Raw genomic sequence first — 22,755 nt, forward strand, 5'->3', positions numbered from 1 at the left:
CTACAACAATAACATTCGTAGATAATATTACTAGACCGGACAACTACGTGGTGAACGAGCCATTTCAGTTTGACGGGACAAATTTCAAATGTTGGCAACATAAGATGAAATTTTTCCTCACTATGAGAAATGTTGCCCACATTCTGAAAACTAACATCCTAGTGGCGTCGGATGAAGGTGAAAAAGAGGAAAGGGATAAATTGGCTATTGAAATAGCTCTTTGAAATGAAAGTGATTACTTATGTAAGAACTTCATTCTAAATGGGTTGTTTGATGATCTCTATGATACCATACAAGTCGGCCAAATTAATTTGGAATGTACTTGAAAAGAAATATGATAGTGAGGAAGCTGGCACTAAAAGTATGTTGTTAGTCGCTACCTCAAATATCAGATAACTGATGATAAATCAGTAGAGTCTCAATTCCACGATATACAAAAAATTGCTCATGAGATCATTTCTGAGGGTATGTCCCTAGATGAGCAATTCCAAGTGATTGTCATAAATGACAAATTGCCTCCTAGCTGGAAGGACTTTAAAAACCTTTCGAGATATAAGACTACAGAAATCTCTTTGGAATCTTTGATCACTTGTGTTCGTATTGAAGAAGAGGCTCGTAAGCAAGATCAGAGAGAAAAGGTGTTGATTATCTCCAGCAATAGGACTGTGAAGAAATTCTCAGGTGCAATTCTGAAGCCTTTTGGCACTAATTTCAAGAATCAAAACCATAATGGGAATAAGAACATCAGTCGCAACAAGAATTGGAACCCTCAAAAGGTCTAATATGATAAGCCACCTACTAAGAATGACTCTAGAAACCTGTTCATCTACTTCAAGTGTGGGAAACCAGGTCATATGGCACGCAAGTGCAAAAATAAACCAATTGGTCATCCTCCACAACCCAACATGATTGATGAGCCATTTGTGGTTGTATTATCTGAGGTCACTATGGTTGGAGGAACTAATGGATGGTGGGTAGATAATGGCGCATCCCGCCATGTCTGTTATGACCGTGCTATGTTCAAACTATATATGGATGTTGATGACAAGAAGGTGTTGTTGGGTGACTCCCACACCACTGTTGTTGCTAGAACTGGTGAGGTGGAGTTGAAGTTTACATATGGGAAGATTCTGATTCTCAAATATGTAATTCACACTCCAGAGATGATGAAGAATCTAGTTTCTGGTTTTCTTCATAATAAGATTGGTTTTACCCAGACCATAGGAGCAAACTTGTATTCTCTTACTAGGAATGGTGTATTTGTTGGGAAAGAGTACGCCATTGATGACATGTTTAAATTAAATGTTGATATTTCTATTAATAAAATTTCCGATATTGTTTACATGTTGTGTGATTTTAATATTTGGCATTCTAGACTTTGTCATATTAATAAACGTGCAATTTCAAATTTGAGTAGCTTAGATTAAATTCCAAAGTTATCTAAAAATGATTTTGAAATTTTTGAACCATGCAGTGAAGCGAAAATTTCAAAAAAAACCTCATAAATTAGTAATGCGAGAATATGAGCTTTTAGATTTACTATACTCAAATATATGTGAATTAGATGGAACGTTAACTAGAAATGGTAAACGTTACTATCACTTTTAATGATGACTGTTCTGATTTTACTTATGTATATCTTATGAAAAATAAAAGTGAAGCACCTGACATGTTTAAGTTATATGTAATTGAAATTGAAAATCAACTCAAACAGAAAATAAAGAAACTTAAAAGTGATAGAGTCATTGAGTATGGCTCTAACATGTTTAATGATTTTTATAAATTAAATGACATTATTCATGAAACAACTGCGCCATATTCACCTAAAATGAATGGTAAAGTTGAAAGAAAGAATAGAACTTTAACTAAATTGGTTGTAGTTATTATGTTAAGTTTTGGTGCAGCACCCTCTTGGTGGAGTGAAATTTTACTAACTGTATGTTATGTGCTAAATACAGTCCCCAAGGCTAAAAGCAAAATTTCTCCATAATGAAATTATTAAGAATAGATAACCAAACTTGTATTATTTGAGAACTTGAGGTTGTCTGGTCTATGTCCGGATACCAGACCCCAAGAGTGTTAAACTCTCAAGTAGAGCCTATGAATATGTATTCATTGGGTATGTTATGAATAACAAAGCATACAAGTTTTATGACCTTAACACGAAAGTGATCGTTGAGTCTAACGATACAGACTTCAAAGAAATGAAATTCCCTTTTAACAAACAAATAATTATAACAACGATTGGGTAGAAATAGAACCTAGAAGAAGTAAGAGAACAATGACTGCTAGAAAGTATGGACCTGACTATATGGTCTATATATTGGAAGAGGATCTATCAACTCTTCAAGAAGCTTTGACTTCTTTGGATGCTAATTTGTGGCAAGAGGCCATAAATGATGAAATGAATTCTCTTGAGTCTAACAAGACTTCGACTTTAGCTGACTTGCCCCCTGGTTGCAAACCTATTGGTTGTAAGTGGATATTGAAAAAGAAACCGGAACCTGATGGCACAGTGGATAAATACAATGCTCGTCTTGTAGTTAAGGGTTTCAAGCAAAGGGAGAATGTAGATTTCTTCGACACCTTTTCATCTGTTACTAGAATAACATTCATTAGAGTACTAATTTCGCTCGATGTGATACATAATTTATTAGTACATCAAATGGATGTTACGACTACTTTCTTAAATGGTGATTTGGAAGAAGAAATCTATATGGACCAATCTGAAGGTTTTGTAATACATGGGCAAGAAAATAAGGTTTGCAAGTTAGATAAGTCGTTGTATAGTCTTAAGCAATCACCTAAGTAGTGACTTGAAAAGTATAACGACTTAATGATCTCAAATGAGTTTAAGGTGAATGAAAGTAACAAATGCATTTATTACAAATCAGAAATGACATTTGCACTATCATATGTCTCTATGTAGACGACCTACTCATATTTGGTTCCAACATTCATGTTGCTAATAATGTGAATCATTGTTGTGTAATAACTTTGATATGAAAGACCTTTGAGAGGCAAGTGTAATCCTTGATATAAAAATTACTAGGTAAAAAGAAGGAAATTTTTTGGATCAATCTCACTATGTAGAAACGATCTTAAAGAAATACAAATACTTTGATTGTAAACCTACTAGCATACCATATGATCCAAGTGTAAAACTTTTAAAGAACACTGATGAAGGTGTAAGGAAATTTGAGTATGCTAACATCATTGGTAGCCTTCGGTATGCCACTGAATGCACTAGACCCGATATTGCCTACATTGTGGGATTATTATGCAAGTTTACTAATAGAGCTAGTATGAAGCATTGACATACTATAGAAAGGGTAACGAGATACCTTAAGAAAACAATGAATCTTAGATTATATTACCGTAGGTTTCCAGCTATCCTAGAAGGATTCAGCTATGTTGATTGGAGCACTCTTTCAGATGATTCCCAAGCAACAAGTGGCTATATATTTAGCATAACTAGTGGGGCTGTTTCTTGGAAGTCAAAGAAACAAACTATTTTGGCTCAATCCACTATGGAAGCTAAGATGATAGTACTAGCAACAGCTAGTGAAGAATCAAGTTGGCTGAGAAGCTTGCTTGCAGAGATTCCCCTATGGGAAAACCTGATTCCAACTATGTTGATCCATTGTCATAGTAGCACGACTATTGCAAAAATTGAGAACTGCTTTTATAACGGTAAGAAACGACAAATTCGTCGTAAGCATAGCACCATTAGAGAGTTACTCTCTACAAGAGTTGTTAGAATGGATCATGTACACATTGAGAATAATTTAGCAGATCCTTTGACAAAACGACTAGCTAGAGAGAAAATCCATAATACTTCTAAGAGTATGAGACTATTGCCCATAGAACGAGGATCACTCATGATGGTAACCCGACCTAACTGACTAGAGATCCCAAGAAATAGGTTCAATGGGTAATAACAAGTTGTGAAGTGATATGAGAATGAACATGCTATAAAATTATGAGAAGCATGATTTCTACAGCATATATAAGGATGAGTTAAACTCTTAATGAGATCTATACTCCAATTGGAGTGAAGTACCTAGGCTACAGGAGTACTCTTGATAGACTCACCTATGTGAACGTGGAAGTGAGGGCCGCTTCCTATGAAATTTTTGGGCATAAATTTCTAGAGTGTTCACTATATTGGGATAGACGTGCATGACCTTTAATGCACAACCTTTATAGAATACACCTTTAAAAAAGTTGTGTGTGGTTTGATGTTGGAGATAGAGTTCAAGACAACGAGTCACTCTAATAAAATATGGATCTTATCACTATGCAAAGGTTCAAGCCGTGACACATTTGTTTATGCATAATCTTATTGAGACCAAAGAAATTCTCGGAAATTGTTTTTTAATTTCAAGTGGGGGATTGTTGAATTTGTTGAAATGATGTTGAAGTAAAATGAAAAAACTCACTAGTCCCACTTTGCTTAAATGAGGGAAGTTGAAAGGCTTTATAAGTCTTAAGTTACCGCCCAATATTCTTTTTAATAAAATATTTATTTATTTATTTAATTTGTTGGGGCCTTTTGGGCCTGGACCTTGTGTTGACCAAGTCAACACACACATGCAATAAGGAAAGAGTCGTTGGAGGAGATCTCGACCATTAGGATAGAGTTGTTGGTAATAGATTTGTTAGTGAAAGAGTCGTTAAAGAGCTATTGGAGGCCCCAGGCTATAAATAGAGGCATCCTCCCTTCATTATAATTCGCACCAAGTTGTTGGCGCTTACCTGTCAACTTCTCTTTCTCCCCCCTTATATTCTGCCGACGCATTTTCGATAACCTTCTTCCTCTTTCTTTTCGTGACACTTGAGAATCGGTATAGGCAACCAAAGTGGGAATTTCGAGAACTGACACTAGTAGTTAGTATTGTGGAAAAAGAATTGGCATGGGTAGCCATACTATGGGAATTCGAGAATTGGCACTGATATCCATATTGTGGGTGTATTCAAGAGCGATTCTTATAGTGCAGTAAGGAATCGTATAACAGAGAATTGTGTTGTTTTATCCTAGGACGGCGTGGTTGATAGTTTGCACGCACAATTTTACTAGTACTATGAAACTTCTTAAAGAGAGTGACCTGCTCGTGACTCAGCCAATAACGATTATTTCGTGTCATTCAGAATTGTTGTGAGCTACGGTAGCAACATACATATGTTTGTGACATCCTCAAATTTGGGGTGTTTAGGGTCGGTTCAGATCGGTTTTTAGGCAAAAAATCATCCGATCCAAACACATAATTAACTTGTGATTCATCTAGTTTGCTTATATTAAGACATCCAATCCAAATATTATATGCGATTTTACTTTAGTTAGGATCAATTTTTATAAAACGTTGGCACTACACATACACTACAAAACTCATAATCATGACTAAAATATGAAGTCTAATACACTTTAAAATGTAAGTTTATATGCATTCATGTTAATATTATCATAACTTTGTCACAATGCTATTTAGATTAAGTATAAAGGTATAATATTACAAGTCCACAACCTTATTCCTGACATATGTTAACGCATGTGAACTCCCAATTTTATCTTGCCCAAAAATATTTTTAAAATAAAAAAGTGTTTTTTTAAATTTAAGTAATTAAAGGCCAAAATAATAAATTAGGATTTTTTTTTAAATTACAATACCGATTTCAAATGTCTCACACTTTAAAAAATAATAAAAAGTTAAAATTTAACACTTAATTGACTCAATATTTTTGGGATTCAATTTCAAATTATCTTTAAAATAAACATCTTTAAACAGCTTAATAAGCATATATCGGCTCAATAATAGTAAAAAATCATCACATTTTCGTTTTTTATTTTAAATAAAAAAATTAAAATGTCTTTTTAAGTGACTTAGTGGTTCTTGTTACCCTAATTATGAAGGACATCATTTTCTTTTCAAATATGTGCCTAATTCCTATTATAAACAAGGGTTTGGATCACATACAAAGACCATAAAAAATTACAAAGAAAATATAGAAATGTAGTATACAACATGCAAACACACAAAGAGACATACATATTCTATAATTTTTTCCGTAAACATTCTAAGCCTCATGCATACATATTCTATAATTGTTTCCATAAACATTCAATTAATAGGCAAGCCAAAGACATTACTCTGCATCGACGCCACCTTGAGGGAGGGATACTCTACTTGGCTTGGTAATATTTGCCATTGTTACGACAATTCATGGGTGTCCTTCGCAAATCGATAGTTTCATCCACTGCCAATAACAGAATGTTGGTTACGGCCTAGATTGATATACCCAACTCTCCCTAACTATATTCCTTTACAATGAGGGACCTATGATTGAATCGATGCAGCAGAATGTATGGGTAACCATATCCATCCATGTCCCCCATAACCATCGTGTAATGTCACCATGAGAAACCCGTGGTTTGTTCGGAAACGGGTTATACCGTGAAGAGGGAGATGTGGAAGTCAACCCAATGGTTGTGATGCTCGGTAACATAACTTATAAGTCAGCCCAATGGTTTTGTCGTGGACATGGATGTTGTGACGCCTCTCACCCTCCACTCGTTCTTTGCTTATTATAGTTTCGGTGATCTAATTGTTGCTAGTTTTGTCAACGGAAGAAGGATGAAGATGGCTAATCCAATATGTGTGTCGTTCTTTGTCAGCTAAGCAACCAGTTTCATGTCGAACTTCACGCTTGGTGCAGCCCCTATCCATGGAAGACAACTTTAATGGAGAGGTTACAACTCAATATCTTTCTTCCTGCTTCAAGCCAAGAAATAGTTGGGGTCATTAGTAGTGCTTTTGCTATTTAACGAAGTATGAAGACGGTAAGAAACTATTGTTGAATCATCGTCTATTATTCTCTCTTTTAAAAATAAATTATTTATAAAAAAAATCAGATGTTTTAACTATTTTAATGAGAATTCGATAACGAAGTTATGACTAATGTTGAATCTTAGTTCCTACTTTGAGTCGAGAAACATTTGTGATTATTTGTACTACACATGCTATTTATCAAAATTGGAAGATGGTAAGTGACCAATGCTGACTATTCGTTTATTAATTCCCCTCTAGTGAATCTAAATAATTCCAAAATCAAATCAAGTCAACACCACTCAAACTTCTTTAAACACGGAAATATGTAGTTTTGATTCTCTAATGCACATAGGGATACATAGGAGCAAGATTAACTCTTGTCGAACACAAAAGTAAAAAATAAATATTTGTTTTAACAATTTATTTTTTAATAAAATAAATCAAGGTTAAATTTAATTCATGCAATTAGCTAGGATATCATTTCATTATTGGTGTAAGGGTGTTAATATATTCATCGATCTGTAATCAACTTCTGAGCTCAGAACTCTCAGTCAAATAACTATTTTATCTAAATTTGGCTTAAAGTAGAGTTTTACACGTTTTAATTGCAAAAAAACATAGCGACAACTCTAAAAAGTCATGCAACTATGATCGACCGAAAATCGAGATGCAACAATATAAAGAAACAAACGACTATTGTATAAATTAGAAGAAATTATGTTCATAACAAAATGTTTCATTAAAAGAAAGAATAAATAATTGGACATAATGGACAATTGATATTGATTTATTCCTTCATTGTAATTGTATTGTGTATGAAAAGAAAACAAACTTAACTACTTAATTATATTTATGAAAAGAAATATCATCTCTACGGTATAAACAATTTACCTACATGTGTGACTATATTACTTAGCGAACATATATTTTTTAATATATGAAATGAACATTACTGAATGTACATATGACTTGTTGGTTGTTAAATATGTATTCTAGCTTGTTTATAAAATTATTGAACTGAAATGTTAAACACTTAAACGTACAATTATATTTGTGCATATTCTTCATAAGCTAAATTGATTCGGTCCTATTTGGATCAGTTTGGTTCGTAGAGTTGGAACAAAACCCAAACCAGACTGACCAATTTTTAAAAACATCAATTCAATCAGTATAAATGTTTTTACACTATGAGCAAACTATCTATCATTTATATGTTAACCATCATTGATCCTCAAATAAAATTAATATAAATTAATGATAGATAATATACTAACTATTTAAAGAACTTTACATTAACATGAACGATGCATAAATTTTAAACTCAAGTTATATATCCTTTATACCTTCCTAGTTTCCTTTAATTTCAATCATGGCTACTTATGTTCGAGTAAAACAACATATCAATCCTAAGAAAATATAAAATATTGAATGCAACCAATTAAAGAATTTAAAAGATTGAAAAAAATGTGAGTATTCTTAATTATTTCATTTTTTTTACTAAACACTTGATGACTACTTCATTGGATGTGGTTGAAATAGATTTATTCTCAACTAGCATGTTGATATGCATAATGTGCCTGTCAATCCACTTTCCAATTATTTGTAATGTGTAGTCTACATATTGTAAATGTCAAATATAGTAAGTGAAACAGAGAAAGAGAAATACCTGGAAGTTAGAGGATGAAGATGTATAATAAAAAATAGAGAGATAAAAGTTTATGTAGTATTGGTGCTAAAGGTTAGAGGAAGAAGATGTATAAGAAAAAAGGAGAGTGAAAAGTATACTTTATACTTTCATAGTCTCAACGATGATATGCACGTTTTATTCAAAAAAGGCTGAAGGAAAAACTACAGCATTTATGTCATGTATCATAATGTCTCACTTATGCCCGGTTAATAATTCAGATATCCACATGACATGTTCACTTAAAAAATTGTCGTATTTAACCATTGTTATGTCATGTTCACTTCAAAAACTATAACAATTACCAATTGTTATGACAATTTATAGAATAAGCATTAATTTAAATTGACATAGTCATAATTTACAGGAATATGAAATTATAAATTATGAAAGGTAAAATAGGTAAACATGAATTACACAATGGGTAGTTATTTTGTGTTTTTTCTTTATTAAATAATATAGATATTTCAATCACAAAAATTAATTATAAATAATAATAAATAGATAATATATAATTATAAAAATAAAAAACATTTGATTAATTTTTTTTATAAATAAGTAAGTATTTGCGAGACGAATATCATGATTTCTTCCCCACCTATAAACTATATTTGCTAGTAATCATTGCATAGAGGTGTGAAAAGGACTACCCAAACAGGTACTGATTAGTCTATATAGGGTTCAGGCTAAACTGGACCAGACTAGAAAGTCCGACTACAAATTATGTATATCAAATTGTAGCTCAAATTCGTCCTAAGCGGGTTGCGGTTTGTGGCCCAAGCTCGACTGAAAAAGTATTTATTTAAATTTTAACATATTTAATCTATTTAAAAATATATCATTTGTATATTAGTGTATAATTTTTTTAACACATTTATTATGCTCAATCCAACCAAACTGATAGATCAAATTCCTTATATTTGAGTTAAAGTGTGAAGTCAAGTCTACTCATATAATGTTTAACATAACTCATCTATTAAGTCTCTCATTTCTATTGGACTCTCACACTCTAACAAAATATAATTTGTGACTTTATTTTAATATATAAACCTTTGGATACTATAAAAATAATTTTATATTAGTTTATAATAATATAGATTCAAGTTCAGAAGGAACTCTATATATCAAAATATAACTATAATAATAATATATGATGATCATTATTTACTTTTTGGTATGAATACCATTGGTATGTTCATTATCAACACTTTCATTGTGAATTAGTACATGTTACATTTGGTTATGTGGAGTCCTCTATAGTAAACAATTATGTTTTCTTTTAGTTTTGTTGTAAAAATTATTATTCTTTATTATATTTTTGTTCTAAAAGTTAAATATAATTAAATATACAATTAAGAAATGAAAAATTAAATTCATATAGTTAATATTTCTTCACATTTGATTTGATACACTGTTATTATATTTAAAATGATATTATGCAAAATAAGACAAATAATATATTGATTGAATTAATCTATGTTTTGTTCAAAGTTCATAATACAATATTTATTATTTATTTTTATTATAAGTTCATAGTAGTATAGTACCACTATGTAAAATTAGGGAAAAGTTCACAAAACCACTTAAATTTTATGTGTTTTCTAAATAGACATCGTAAACTATTTTTTCTTCATAATTACTCCTTAAACTTTAACTATTAGTAAAATTGGTTCCTACATGCATATAATTTTAAATTAATAAGAATGAAATTGGAATTAACAAGTAAATTGCCCTTCACTACCAATAAATTGCCCTCTTTTTATCTAGTTACTGCACTCTTCTACTATGATTCTAGGGCTACACTCTACTCCACTATTTCTAAAGAGGCTTTGTAACAGTACATTTATATTTGCTCTTTTTTTCTTAATAACATGTGTTCTTCATTGTTGAGTAATTGTGCAACTCATCTCAAAAGAGAGAATATATGTATGGATTATGTTTTTTTAATAATAGTTATTAAATAATTGTTTATGACTTATATTTATTTATTTGTTTAGTAACTGTACAACCTATCTCAAAAGAGAGGGTATTTGGTACAAATTATATTTTTTTATAATGTGTTAATTTCAATTTCATTGTTAGTAATTTAAAATTGTATGTAGGGATCAATAGTTAAAGTTGAATAATTAGGAAGAAAAAATAGTTTACGATATTTACTTACAAAACACATAAAGTTTAAAAAGATTATGTGAACTTTTCCCATAAAATTATTTTCAACTAAGGCTTAATATCATGCCGAAGGTCCGAAAAAATAATATAAAAATGGGTAGCCCAAACTCACATAGATAAGCCCAGTCTAAATTTGGTTTTAATAAAATCCATCTGATCCGGATTAAAAAGATTAGATTCAATAAAAAAATACTTAATATAATACTTAAACTCTATCAATTTTTTGAGTTTTTGTAGGCTGACCTGATTAGACCGGCTCATTTTAACACCTCAACCATTACAAAAACTTTTGCGGATACATACATGACATGTAAATTTGTTATCCCTAGGTATTGGACGTCAAGAATTGGTTGGAAGAACTCCAAAATAATTGAGTTAAGTGGGATAGATAGGAATCAAACGCCGGTTCCTTCAATTTAAATACGACCATTTTTTGGGTACATAAATACCACCATTTATTAGTAGGTTACCTACAATCTTAAATTATTATATGAATTGCATATTTTATTATTTTCCTAACTAAATCATATATTCACTTATAATATTTATTTTATAATCTTAATAACCGGCCATTTAATTAATAAACATTAAACGGCTCTATTAATATGATAGTAACCGTGACTCGAGTTGTTCGGATTCAAACAACTAGTCAAGTCAACAAAATCAGTAAGTCATTAATAGCTATGATAAACTCTCATAAGATTGGTTGTTTCAATTTAATAATTGCAGTAAAGTCATTAACAACCATGATTTACTCATTTAATAAAACAGATTGAGACAGTGTCATTTCCGTAATTAACCATGAAAAAGAGCGCAATTTGTTATAGTCAAAAGACAGACATTGGCACATCAAGTAACTGGAAATTCATCTGGTCTCTTTAAGCGTCCCTAAATCTATCTTGAACTAATCTATACTATATATAAAGCCAAAACAATTTGAAATAATTTCCTTCATGATGTAATTTTCATTTCCTATATTACTCTTAACATTATTTAATTTTTACAAAAAACTATATAATCCTAAGCAACTACCATCAATACATTAATTAACCATATGTCTCACCTTAAATATATAATATATAAAAATTGAATATGTAGTATCACACAATATTCGTCGGCAGGCACGAAGTGCTTGTACAAACTAGTCATAATAAACCAAAAATAAAAAAAGTTACTATTATTTAATTTTTTTTAAATATAACATGTTTTGATTGCTTGGAGGACATACTTTTGTTTGGTGACAACAAATTCTTCTACATATAACCTTGCTCTCATGTCCTTTGCTGATAGATTCTATTTACAACACTCACTCTCTCTCTCTCTCTCACTAACAAAGAAACACAAACACTCTCTTTCTCTGTGACTTAGATCTGAAACCACAGAACCTCTAAAACCTTACAATAACACGATCTGGGTAAGCATTTCAACCTCTTTTTGCTTCTGTTCTCACAACATCAACAATGTGCACCTCATTCTCTTCTTCATGTGCTGGATTATGCATTGTTCTTGTTTCCCTACTATAACTTTCTCAATGCAAGTTCTCAACTTTATGCTTCTGGATTTTGCATTGTACTTCTCTATATTAGTTTAACTCATTTCCTTTTTTTTGGGTCGTCATTAATTGTGTGAACTACACTAGCTTTGCACTAGTATAACATTGGTCTAGTGATATAAGACTCTGCTTGATCCAGAAAGACCAAAAGGGTCAAATGTTTGATTTCTGGGAGCTACATTTGTCGGGACGGGTAGCCACACACCCTGAAAGGTATTAATTCATCACCCATTGGGTGAGGGGATACTTGCTAGTACCCAAAAAAAATAAGGGTTTCCCCCTTTATTTCTTGGCAGTTGTTAGTTGTTAGTAAGGGTCTTGATTTAGTGCGAAGGAAGAATTGACTTTATGCTCTTTTTTCAGTAGCTTATTGACTGTGATCCTTCTTAATCAATTTGCATTTGAAAGTAAGTGTTTTATTTTTTGGTTCTTGACTGTTGGAGAACTTAATGTGTGAAATTTTGCAGCTTGAGAAGTGGGTTTCCTTTTCCAATTTTTTTGGGGTTCTTAACCTTATTTTAAAAAATAAATTTGACTTTTTGGTTTATCTGTCTTTCATTATTTCGTCAGGACCTTATTTGAACTCCTAATTGCATCTATTCGGAATATATTGTGTTATATTCAATGTGCTTTATCTAATTCCATATCTCCATTGTGTTCTGTTTTAGTTTCCCATATTCTTTCTGTTATAGTTTTCCATATTCATAGCCTTTTCCTTTTACTAGTTTTCTGTCCCTGGAATAGGATTTGTCAAATGCTCTTTTGTTTTTCTCCTTTACTTTTGGAGGGTATTTATACAATTATCATATATGCTCATATTTTTATTATTTTGGTTTGGTCTAGTGGTATATTCATGTATGCTCATATTATTATTTTGGAGACTGACTAAGAGATCAATGCTTTGTCATTGTCAATGAACATGATTTATGATATAGCATTCTGACGTCGTTTGATCTATGTAGCCGATCCCACCTAGTGAGATAAAGGCGTGGTTGTTATTGTTGTTGTCTAGTGGTATATTCATGAATTTTTGGATTTCTGGTTGCTAGTTTTTTCTTCCTAGAAGATGTTTTTGTTTTTCTATGGTACGGGTAGGAGATAAGAATTTAAGAATTTCACATAATTTTTTTTTTTTGCTGTTTAAGTTGTACTGGAACTACAATGGCAGCAACGGATGCTCAACATCCCCCGCTTGGTGAAAACACATGTGGTTCCTTGTTAAATAAGCTGCAGGTAAATATATTAAACTTTTCATCCGTGTTATTATAGATGTGCGTGTTCTACAGCAAAGTGAGGATATCTTTATTTTCTATAGGAAATATGGGACGAGGTTGGTGAGAGTGATGAGGAACGGGACAAGATGCTACTTGAGATAGATCAAGAGTGTTTGGATGTGTACAAGAAAAAAGTTGAGCAGGCTGCTAAGTCAAGAGCACAGTTACTTCAATCCTTGTCTGATGCTAAACTTGAGCTTTCTAGTCTTCTATCGGCTCTTGGAGAAAAGAGCTTTGCTGGAATTGTTAGTAACTAATTAAATTTGTCCTTTTATTGGAAACAACCAACAACTGCGAACATAACTTTCTGATGCATATAAAATTGATGTGTTAAACTAATTTCCTATGCATATTTGGTTCCTTTGCAGCCCGAAAAAACTTCAGGCACAATCAAGGAACAGCTTGAAGCTATAGCACCGATACTGGAACAGTTATGGAAACAAAAGGAGGAAAGAATAAAGGAGTTTTCAGATGTACAATCACAAATCCAAAAAATTTGTGGAGAGATAGCTGGGGACTTCAGTCCTAATGATCAGACAGGAACGTATGCAGTTGATGAGTCTGACCTGACCCTGGAGAAGTTAGATGAATATCAGTCCCAACTTCAAGAACTTCAAAAGGAAAAGGTAACTTTGCTAGACCCTCTGATAATGTTTCTAACAAGTTTGAAAACTTCATTTGATCTACTAACCAACACATTGAGTTCAATACTTTGCTTTGTCTCGTAGAGTGAGAGGTTGCACAAGGTTCTTGAACTTGTAAGTACCGTGCATGATCTTTGTGCTGTCCTTGGCATGGACTTCTATAGTACTGTGACTGAGGTTCATCCAAGCTTAGACGATTTTAAGGATGTTCATTCCAAAAGCATAAGCAACGGCACCCTAGCTAGGCTGGCTAAGACAGTCTTAACACTGAAAGAAGATAAGCAACAGAGGCTGCACAAGGTAATGCATTGAATAACTATATGTTAGTTCTGTTTTTTTATTTCTTTTTTCCAGCCTCTGTTACTTACACTATGGTAGCTCCGAAGTAATGGTATCACCTGCACACTTGGTGTCTTCGATTGTGATTAACTATTAATCTACGGTATAATTTGTTTGACTTTGACATATCCCACAGCTCCAAGAGTTAGCTTCTCAGTTAATTGATCTGTGGAATCTAATGGACACTCCTCTAGAGGAAAGGAGACTTTTCGACCATGTTACATGTAATATGTCAACTTCTGTGGATGAAGTCACTGTTCCCGGGGCCCTTGCTCTGGATTTGATTGAGCAGGTATCAATGACTGTCTTTACTTTACAGATTTATGCTCCATAAATGATGCTTACTGATTATTGTTCTCTCTATGTTGCAAAGGCTGAAGTGGAAGTTGAAAGACTTGATCAGCTGAAAGCCAGCAGGATGAAAGAAATTGCTTTGAAGAAGCAAGCAGAACTGGAGGAGATATATGCCCATGCTCATATAGAAATAGACCCAGAAGCAGCGCGAGACAGAATTATGTCAATGATTGATTCTGGAAACATTGAACCAACTGAATTACTGACTGACATGGACAATCAGATAGCGAAAGCGAAAGAAGAAGCTTTAAGCCGAAAAGATATATTGGACAAGGTTGAGAAATGGATGTCAGCATGTGAAGAAGAGAGTTGGCTTGAAGACTATAATCGGGTACCTATAAGCTCTCTTCATTTTCTGTGTTTCTCTCTAGTTAGACGTGTAAAGCTTTGATTGATGGTAGAGCTGTAGTACTATTTTGATCGGGACATATATAGGATGATGCTAATAAAAGCTGTAATCCTTTAAACTAACATCATGTAGGTGAGAACTTCAGCTAGTATATTAGATAGAATGAGTACACTGAATTCTTTATCATATAATGCATCAAATTCATTTTTGACGTATGCTGATGGTACTTGTGAAAAAATTGATGCTAATGCATCTGCAAGAATGAAGTTTCATTGTTATCTCTTGTATACTTCATATGCTTCACTTACTCTCTGTATTGTGTTTATTGGCTTATTTATTAAAGTACTGTGATCTTTTAGCTGGTATACTCTGTGGCATAGTATATTTCGTCTTGTCCTGATAGAGATAGAAATTGATCATGATAATCTTGTGTACACCAAATTACTGGCATGATGTCTGAGTCTAGAATTGCATATAATCTTTCATGTAACTTCTTTGGTTTTACAATTAATTCATGTTTAGTATTAAATTTTTAATTAGTTCACATGCTTTCCCTTTATTGTTTTCCTATTTAACAAGATATTGAAAATGTCTTGTCTGTCTCCTTGAAAAGTAGATAATGTTACTCTTGTAGATTATAACTTTACCCTCTGGCACTACATTGTAACAGGATGATAATAGGTATAATGCAAGCAGAGGTGCACACTTAAACCTCAAACGTGCCGAGAAAGCTCGGATACTGGTCAACAAAATTCCAGGTATCTGTTGAATGAGTCTAAACAACCATCACAAACTATTATTATTAGTTTGATCCACTATCAGCATAAAACTCATCACTGATAGCTTAAAATTTTTTACTCAACCAAAACTAATAGTTATTATTTTCAAATTGAGGTAAATGAACATCATGCATAACCATGATTTTTTCTTCAGTATGGGTTGGTGAAACTATTACAAATCAAATAGATGCATTTGAATTGTCTCATGTCATGCATGTACCAAAGAAAATTAATTTTGGTCCTTTTGGTGGAAAAAATGCAGCTTTGGTTGATACGTTGGTTGCTAAAACACGTGCCTGGGAAGAAGCTCATGACATATCATTCACATATGATAGTGTTCCTCTTCTTGCTATGTTAGATGAATATGCCATTCTTCGGCATGAACGGGTAGAGGAAAAACGGAGGATGAGGGTAAGTTTCATTGATGAGAATATTAAGATGACTGTATTTCAGATTTATTTTAGTACTTGAGAATTAATTAGCAAAAGTGGACTGTCAGCTTGGCTCATTTGTGTTGGTTGCATATCCTTGTACTGAATTAGTTTATATAACCTTTGCTTTTTAAATTCCACAGGACCATAAAAAGTATCAAGAGCAGCAAAATACAGAGCCAGAACCTGTCTTTGGTTCAAGATCCAGTCCTGCTCGGCCAATTGGCAACAAGAAGGTTGCTGGTCCTCGCGTAAATGGAGGGTCAAATGGTACACCTAATAAGCGGCTCTCTTTGAATGCACATCAAAATGGAAGCAGATCCTCCACAAAAAATGGAAAAAGGGATAATACTAGACAATCTGCTCCCCTGGATTTTGTGTTGATGTCAAAAGAAGATGCCACTTCCCATGTTTCTGGTGCAGAAACAGTCCCAACATCACCCTAATGAGATCTGTGTTTTCAACCCTATAATTTCATCTTTGTAGCATTTTCATGTTACTAGTTAATGCTGCAGGACTCTAATCTTTTAGTGATAAGTAACTGGAGAGGAATTGTTCTGAGATGTGTAATGCTATATATGCTATTTAGATTATAGAGGTTTTCTAATACATGTTTGCTTTAACTTTGAAATTCTTTCATGGTAGTCTTGCATTTGGAAGAATAAGGTCCCTATCACTTTGTTCTTTTACTCAGTGTTGTTAAAACCGTACCAGTTATCAAACTGATCAGGGTACTGGTATAGTGGTATAGTGGTACAGTGGTTCAACCAGTGGTTCAGTAATTAAACTACATGCCGGTTAAACCGGACATACCTACTTATATTTATATATATATAAACTTATAACAAAAAAATTCCAAATAGGTAGATACTCAAATTTATAATCCATATTTATAATCTACTCAAAATTCACATAAATAAACAACTTTTAAGTGTTTAACAAATTCAAAGTCTAAATTAAAAAACATATATCAGTCCAAAAGTATTACTTAACAATCACAAAATATAAATAAATTGACAACTTCACAACTCACTCTATAAAACAAATAAATTTAGACAAATGTAATTGAGATTATACACGAATGTTAGGAACCAAAATGTGTAATCTAAGTATGTTTTGGAAGCATGTGCCTTGAAGTGTTGAATAAGAGATGGAAAGATGGGTCACCTTGTAATGGGTTTTTAAGTTTTTTATTTTAAAAAAAAATATGTGGGTGTAAATCAACCGGTTTAGTAACATACCGGCCGGTTCACCGGTTTTGACCGATTTCGATACTTGGCCGGTTCAACACCTGTACTGTACCGGTTAGGGGCCCGGTTCACCGGTTGAACCGGCCGATACGGTACGGTTTTTATAACTATACTTTCATTTTATAAAAAAAGGCACTCAATGCACGAGACTCCCATTTATTGGGGTCACCTAGTTTTATTCTCGTAACTGAAAAGACTGTTTCTAGGCCTATAATCCTGGGGTCACAAGACAAAATTTATTGTGTTTATATCTTAATCTTCATCCTCCAAACGTATGAGATTATTGTATTGTGCTATGTCCTGACTCACGTTAACTACTGAAGTTAGCTCAGAAGACGGAGAAAATGGTAGGGAGACATATTTAATGCTCGAGAAATGATTTGATTGTCAGCATAGATTGGTAAGGAATTATTAGATCTAGTCATATTAAGTTCAATGATTGTATAGATTGATAAGGAATTATCAGATCTAGAAGATGATATTGAGCGCAAGACTGAAGATAATGACTTGTTAGACAAGTTAAAAGGAGAGGTCAAAGATTTTGTTACCTATATTTTCTTGGGTTCCTTGTTAGTTGGCTAAGTCTGTGAAGACTTCCTCTTTTGTAAATACATTTGGACATAACATTTCCAATTTTTTCATATAAGTCACAAACAAGTATAACAAAATATGATTTAGAAGCAGGTGTAATAAATGAAGAGTTGGAATCATGTCTAACATAAAGCATTTAGAGACAAATCAAACATTTTTAGATTTCACTTGCTCAATGGTTAGATTTTGGCTAAAATAGTCAATACCTTCTTCATTGTCCCAACTTCTTTGACTACCTAAGAGTTTAGTCAGGTTATCTATTTCATTTACAAGCTCAAACCAGTCTAAGGCCAGTTCCTCATATGCTTGTTGTAGTCTAATTATTTCTAGAGAATGTAGAATATCTCTAGGCAACTTAATTTCAGACTGAAGTTTGTGGTTTTCTTCTCCATCCTAGAGTGTATGCTTATGATTTATGAGTAAACTTTGCTATCTGAAAAATCGGTCAATGAAATAATGAATCAGGTTGTCACTAAGAAGTATGAAGAGTTATTGTATTCATAGGGACTTGAGCGATATTAGGCTGTTAGACAATAATTATGGTTATGCTAAGATATTTTTCACAAGTAGTTTTGTTTGGACTTAAATAATTAGAAACTAAAATAAATATTAAATGTGTAGAAAAGTGTTGGGATTAGATTTTGCTATTCACATTTCAATTACCAAATGATTTAACTCATAAAAGATATCTATACATTGATTTCATAAACATCATTTATATTTAACATCATTAGTGTTATAATGAGAAGATCAACAACCCATTTATATTTAACATCATCATTTATATTTAATAAGCTTAGATGTTATCTTCACTAATCAATCTAACTCTATTCCTAGGAATTAGACCCAATGGATTATTTATTCTAGTTTAGACTCAAACATGTAATTTCCAACAACGCACTCAACAATTAAGATCATATTTTAGGTGATCAAACTAAATCAAACATTAAAAACAAGAATAAATTATATAAATCATTGCATATATATGAATATATTGAAATAAATAAAAAATAAATACATCAAAATGAATATCTACATTTAATTTGAACAAAATAATTCATTGCATACACATGAATATATATTTCAATCTCTCATGAATATATGTTTCTATCATTTTGTATATTGAATTGACCAGAAGTTAATTTTGATATTGTTTTAACAATCATTTGTAGTAAATATATACCAAAGATCACTAAGGTCTTAATAAGATTGTAATGGAGTTGAACTTCAAAGAGTATGATTTTTTTCTCGATAAACGAAACCTCTAAAAGGTGAAGAGAGTAAATTCAACACACTATTCTAATTTCTTAGTTGTACATAAGTATATCAAAATCAACTCCCATTTCACTTTTATTTTCTTATCATACCATCAACCATATTTTTTGGTCCTCTTCTTATGAGGTTTTTAATTTTCACACTTTTACAACCCATTTGATTTCATTTCACTTTTCCAAACACTTGACTTTCTCTCCCCAACACGGATATCACCAAAACATACAAAAATGACCTCTTATTTATTATAATTTGAGGTATTCATTATTTTTCTTTTGTGGCTTAACTGTCTAATTCAATAAAGCTTTTAAGGTTCAATTGGGTTAATAAAGAATAATTCTATTTGGTAGGTTGCTCGACTATGTGATTTATCCTAGGAATTATTTGACTTCCATGTATTCCACTACAATGATAATCAAAGATTCAAGCAAAACCAACAACATAAGACAATAACATATGACTCAAATATATAACAACATTAAATTCACACAACTCTTGTGTCATGCATTCCCTAATTTCAAACAACTTCATGCTAAATTTTAAGAAACTCACATGTTTATAAAAGAACTCAACATTTAATGCCAAATATGAGTATAACCACAAATATCCCTAAATCCAATCATTTCACCATTCTACATTTTTTCTTATGAAATTGGAGTCATGCATTAAATCTAAGTAAACAAAATCCATGACATTGAACAGTGAAACTCAAACAAATATTTAATGATGTTATAAAGCTTCACACAACTATCAAATGTTTATCAAAAAAGCTAGACTGAACATGCTAAAACTAAACTAAAAAGTAATGATAAATAACATAAACTAATGAGAAAATATTTGACAAAAATAATTTGATAAACTTCACAAATTGATGCTCAAGATTCTCAATATCTATTCGACTACTCCTACTTCATCCTCCCCCTGGAAGTTTGGATTGTCCCCAGGCTAAGAGACATGCACAAGAAGGGTATGGTGTATGCACTCATCTTTCAACTACCAAGCATTCTTAAAACTGCAAAACACAAAATGATCTACAACAAAACATTAACAGCATATATTAAAATGATAAATCAAATAATTAAAGAGAAGGGTTATAAAATTGGATTGCCACCCAACTCGAGCTTCTTTAGTGTGAATATCCATTTTTGTCCGGCCCATAAAAAACCCAACATATTTTTCAAAATAATTTTTTTTATTTTTTAGTTTCAGGATTTATTTGGGATTTAAATAATTAGAATGAGATTTCCTAAATAATACACATTTGATTTTTAAAGAAGGATAAATAAATAAATTTCAAATTAATTAGTTTTAAATAAGTTTCTTTAAACATATATCATTTTCAGAAAATAATAAATAAATTAAGTTAAATTGGGCCCCTAAAAACCACACTCATTTTTCTAAAAAATGGGATACAAATATTTTTTATTATTATTTTTATTTTTTCGATTTTTATTATAAACTAAATTAAAAGATAATTAAAAATATTTTTTTATAAAACTTTATTATTAAATTCAATTTTATAAAATATAAATAAAATAAATGAGATATTCTAAATATCTCATTTAAAGTCCAAATTTTTACTTTTAGTTTTGAAAATATAAATTTAAAATATTCAATTTTTTTTGTTATTTAATTCAAATATATAAATAATTTAATAAATAAACCAAGTTTAAAATGTATTTTAATAAAAAGAAATAAAATAAAAATTTTGCACAAAGATAGAGAGAAAAAGGAGAGGGTGAGTTGAAATTCGCTCTGATCCAGTGAAAATTGGTTCCTACATGCATATAATTTTAAATTAATAAGAATGAAATTGGAATTAACAAGTAAATTGCCCTTCACTACCAATAAATTGCCCTCTTTTTATCTAGTTACTGCACTCTTCTACTATGATTCTAGGGCTACACTCTACTCCACTATTTCTAAAGAGGCTTTGTAACAGTACATTTATATTTGCTCTTTTTTTCTTAATAACATGTGTTCTTCATTGTTGAGTAATTGTGCAACTCATCTCAAAAGAGAGAATATATGTATGGATTATGTTTTTTTAATAATAGTTATTAAATAATTGTTTATGACTTATATTTATTTATTTGTTTAGTAACTGTACAACCTATCTCAAAAGAGAGGGTATTTGGTACAAATTATATTTTTTTATAATGTGTTAATTTCAATTTCATTGTTAGTAATTTAAAATTGTATGTAGGGATCAATAGTTAAAGTTGAATAATTAGGAAGAAAAAATAGTTTACGATATTTACTTACAAAACACATAAAGTTTAAAAAGATTATGTGAACTTTTCCCATAAAATTATTTTCAACTAAGGCTTAATATCATGCCGAAGGTCCGAAAAAATAATATAAAAATGGGTAGCCCAAACTCACATAGATAAGCCCAGTCTAAATTTGGTTTTAATAAAATCCATCTGATCCGGATTAAAAAGATTAGATTCAATAAAAAAATACTTAATATAATACTTAAACTCTATCAATTTTTTGAGTTTTTGTAGGCTGACCTGATTAGACCGGCTCATTTTAACACCTCAACCATTACAAAAACTTTTGCGGATACATACATGACATGTAAATTTGTTATCCCTAGGTATTGGACGTCAAGAATTGGTTGGAAGAACTCCAAAATAATTGAGTTAAGTGGGATAGATAGGAATCAAACGCCGGTTCCTTCAATTTAAATACGACCATTTTTTGGGTACATAAATACCACCATTTATTAGTAGGTTACCTACAATCTTAAATTATTATATGAATTGCATATTTTATTATTTTCCTAACTAAATCATATATTCACTTATAATATTTATTTTATAATCTTAATAACCGGCCATTTAATTAATAAACATTAAACGGCTCTATTAATATGATAGTAACCGTGACTCGAGTTGTTCGGATTCAAACAACTAGTCAAGTCAACAAAATCAGTAAGTCATTAATAGCTATGATAAACTCTCATAAGATTGGTTGTTTCAATTTAATAATTGCAGTAAAGTCATTAACAACCATGATTTACTCATTTAATAAAACAGATTGAGACAGTGTCATTTCCGTAATTAACCATGAAAAAGAGCGCAATTTGTTATAGTCAAAAGACAGACATTGGCACATCAAGTAACTGGAAATTCATCTGGTCTCTTTAAGCGTCCCTAAATCTATCTTGAACTAATCTATACTATATATAAAGCCAAAACAATTTGAAATAATTTCCTTCATGATGTAATTTTC

The 22,755-nt window shown here is 31.6% G+C and overlaps 1 protein-coding gene across 1 annotated transcript; it reads left to right on the top strand.

Moving 5' to 3' along the window:
* The first annotated feature begins 11,985 nt into the window (after nt 1-11,985).
* LOC109339858 (65-kDa microtubule-associated protein 1-like) lies at nt 11,986-17,037 on the top strand. Its single transcript, XM_019577386.1, has 10 exons — nt 11,986-12,094; nt 13,378-13,465; nt 13,548-13,751; nt 13,875-14,132; nt 14,235-14,450; nt 14,626-14,781; nt 14,863-15,174; nt 15,863-15,950; nt 16,234-16,382; nt 16,546-17,037. Exons 2-10 carry the CDS (start codon nt 13,394-13,396, stop codon nt 16,846-16,848), a joined length of 1,758 nt encoding a protein of 585 aa, XP_019432931.1. The 5' UTR covers nt 11,986-12,094; nt 13,378-13,393; the 3' UTR covers nt 16,849-17,037.
* The last annotated feature ends 5,718 nt before the right edge of the window (nt 17,038-22,755 follow it).

Source organism: Lupinus angustifolius, unplaced genomic scaffold (genome assembly GCF_001865875.1).
Source record: "Lupinus angustifolius cultivar Tanjil unplaced genomic scaffold, LupAngTanjil_v1.0 Scaffold_116_16, whole genome shotgun sequence".
Lineage (NCBI taxonomy): Eukaryota > Viridiplantae > Streptophyta > Magnoliopsida > Fabales > Fabaceae > Lupinus > Lupinus angustifolius.